Raw genomic sequence first — 3,253 nt, forward strand, 5'->3', positions numbered from 1 at the left:
AATATAGTTCTTTTCAGCCTACATAGAAAATATTTTATATTTTAAGCAAGTCAGTCAGTTAAAAACATGTACATTATTATAAATTAGATTAAGTTTGATATCAAATCATTTCACTTTGAATGTCCTATTATTCAGTTTTCTGCATTGTTGAAACGATAATAAAAATAATGGTGATGGTGATACAATTTTTATAATGTATATTAATGTATATATAACCCTTCAGAGTCAAATAGTGCTTTACCTAAGAAAAGAGAAAAACAAACGTCAGACCTTTTATCAGGACAAATTACAGTAAAAATACAGTACAAAACATTGTTATAATTATTGTCAATGCTTAAAGGAATAGTTGACCCAGTATTCAAATTACACATATTTTCCACTCACCCTCATGTAGAAAAAGGGTTGGGATTATTTTCAGAGTAATCTGTTCCTCTTTAGAGTTGAAGACAAAAATATTTGTTCATTGTAATGTAGCGACTAGAAATCAGTTGTTGTCGTCTTCATCTACGTCGAAAGACGCACTTGAAAAAAACTAAATACCTCCATACTGCTTGTCTGTGACAACCATCTTGTATTGAAGCCTCAACATGAGAGATTTAGGCTGAAAGCACACATTTATTTAGGTTTTTTGGGAACAATTCATGTTCTATTGTTTTAAGTGGGTCATTTTGGACAAAGATAAATACAAAGACATCTAAGCTCCAGTCGCTACGTTAAAATGAACTAACATTTTTGTCTATAACTCTAAAAAGAACAGATTACTCTGAAAATACTCCAACATCAGTCAACATGAGGATGAGTAGAAAATGAGAGAAGTTTGAATTTTGGTTGAACTAACACTAACTAAGGTTTTATTTATAGTTTGTTTATATATAGCGTTAAGGCAAACAAGGACAGTGAAATTTATATGGGATTATATTTAATTTTAAAAGTCAAAAAGAGTTTTTCGGTTTCCCGGGTTTTCTTCCTGTAGGAAACAGGTCCAAATGGCTCTTTGACTTGTTTTATCCCACTTTTCTGTTTCCTGAGTTCCACGGCGCCTGTTGCTATTACAGCAACTACAGAAATTAACTCCAGATCAACAGAGCTTGAAGCCAGTCTCTTGAAGCAACAGGTTCCAGATTAGAATCCTCAATCCTTGGTATGAACCTTCAAGATTTCTCTCTTTGGGAATGACTTTTTTCTTATTTCTGGTGTTTTTGTCCTCCTAGTGCCAGTGACTAGTTTTTTGCTGTATAATTCATTGTTTGTGTTTCTCCGCCCAACGTTTAATTCACTTTTGACTTTCTTCGGACGGTGTTATGGACACTTGAGAATTTAGATGCGTATTTTTCAAAGAAACACTTATTAATAAACCATTTAAATTCAAAACCCAATAGATGTATTTTGAGTTCATTGTAATTTTTTTAATTTTTATCTGCAAAAAGATTTTCATGAACAAGATCATCCTTTTTTTTCATACATTTGATGCAAACACGTGTCGGTGCATCATTTACGTACAGTTTCATTTGAAAGCGTTGATAAAATATCAGTTAATTTACCGTTGTACACAAAAAGCCACTGCCTATCGCATCAATGTCACAAATGAGATACAATAAATAAAAGACGACACATCATGGATTTGGAATGCTTAGTATTTTATTGAACTCATGTTGGATGAAATTTGAATGATCTCACTCGATGAAGAAAATCACACAGGCTTGGAGCAAACAGAGGCTCTTGCGAGCCCACAGGGAATGTCATTGCCCTTATCTGAAAGAGTAAGAAAGTGTCAGTATTACGTCAGAAACAAGTTACCATAGATGTACAGCAATGTAAACATCTGCCTAAAAGCTTGTTTCAGCTTTTAATGTATGAACTTAAGTGGCTGTTATCAAGAAATCTTGGGAAAATGTCTCGATATCAGCTCTTAAATGAAACTCTTAACTACATTTAAAAATTTATATATTTCAATAATAAACCTTCAATTGTTGGAACATTCTGTGAATATGAATATTTAAGTTTGATTTAGTAAATGCTAAAATTAAATAACCAAAAAGCTCCTATTGTTCATACCACGAAAGTTGATCTCCATACAATCTTCTCCACCCGCATTGTTTGGCTCTCCTGCCAACCATCCAGGGAAGTGGAAGTTGGATCCATCACTCCAGGACCACCTCCCCTCCTAATAACAAGTCAATGTTTGTTTATGCAGCAGTTCAATGATGTCTTGATAGTTGATTCTAAATGAATGAATCACTGACCTTGTATTGATCATGACCTCCAACATAGGCTTTTGAATTGCTTCCAGTAGCGCTTTTGATCAGCTGTCTGACAAACTGATGTTGAGGCTCACTGTGGATAGAAGCCAGGTTTGCACCTAATCCCACACATTGTTTCTACGGAATGTGAAAAGGAAAAAGTTAAAGACATCTAACACCAAATATCTCAGGATGTTCTGGCACTGAAATATTTTCTAGACATAACTAGAATGTTCCTTACCTCTGCATCAGCCCATGATAAAACGTTACCAAAGTACTTATAACAGTTGCAGCCATGCTGGGTCCAGCCACTAGGGCAGGAATCTGATCAGTAGAGGAAAACATGGAATGATCACATGGTAGAAGACACTAATTCATTATATTGTATCAGTGGAGTGTTTATTATACTGACCTCCTCCATGTACACCCTGTGAAAAATATACCAAAACATGTTTTAAATACTTCCTGAAGGAATTACGGTGTAATGATTCGCTCGCATTCATGAAGAGAACACAAAGAAAATGTGAATGAATAAAAAACAGTTGAAGTAGAGCTGAACAGAGACTGTAGAGTGAAGAGAAAATAATTCAATTCAAATTGAACTATGATGTTCCCAACCATTCATTCCAAAATATCAACTTGAAAAATACAATTTTCTGCCAAGAGCAGCAGTTTTGATGTCGTTTTTACTTACTTCAAGCCACAGGCCACCGGCCAGTCCAAGGACCACGACGAGAGAAAGAGAGGATGTCATCTGTGATAAGAGGTGGTAAGAGTTATCAAGACAAAATATGCACAAGCTCTAAATTCAAGAGCGAAGTCGAACCTTGGCTGATATGATCAGTTGCACAATGTCTCTGTGAGGCAAGAACACTCTTATATAGGATTTTTGCCAAGAACACTCTTATGTCAACACCCAGAAATGATCCAAATCAAATCAAATATGAAGACGATTAATGAATTGAAGTACAGCCAATTTTCCCCAGTTTTTAAATTGTAAATACGAGATTATA

General features: G+C 34.8%; 1 protein-coding gene across 1 annotated transcript; it reads right to left on the bottom strand.

Annotated features, from left to right (window-relative positions):
* Nucleotides 1–1,620: 1,620 nt before the first annotated feature.
* Nucleotides 1,621–2,994, bottom strand: LOC148066715 (ladderlectin-like). Its single transcript, XM_087807117.1, has 6 exons — nucleotides 2,935–2,994; nucleotides 2,653–2,668; nucleotides 2,482–2,564; nucleotides 2,244–2,378; nucleotides 2,056–2,164; nucleotides 1,621–1,752 (listed from the first exon to the last, which is right to left on the bottom strand). The coding sequence occupies exons 1-6, from the start codon at nucleotides 2,992–2,994 to the stop codon at nucleotides 1,691–1,693; spliced, it is 465 nt and encodes a 154-aa protein (XP_087663243.1). The 3' UTR covers nucleotides 1,621–1,690.
* Nucleotides 2,995–3,253: the final 259 nt, after the last annotated feature.

Source organism: Callionymus lyra, chromosome 14, assembly GCF_982586985.1.
Source record: "Callionymus lyra chromosome 14, fCalLyr1.hap1.1, whole genome shotgun sequence".
Taxonomy (NCBI): Eukaryota; Metazoa; Chordata; class Actinopteri; order Syngnathiformes; family Callionymidae; genus Callionymus; species Callionymus lyra.

Bases quoted from the DNA above. Each gene is read 5' to 3' on its own strand.
- LOC148066715 (XM_087807117.1), bottom strand. From the start codon at position 2,994: ATGACATCCTCTCTTTCTCTCGTCGTGGTCCTTGGACTGGCCGGTGGC. The intron at 2,379-2,481 runs GTAAGGAACATT...CACATTCCGTAG, and splicing joins TATCATGGGCTGATGCAGAG to AAACAATGTGTGGGATTAGG. The intron at 1,753-2,055 runs GTATGAACAATA...TTACTCTTTCAG, and splicing joins TATGGAGATCAACTTTCGTG to ATAAGGGCAATGACATTCCC.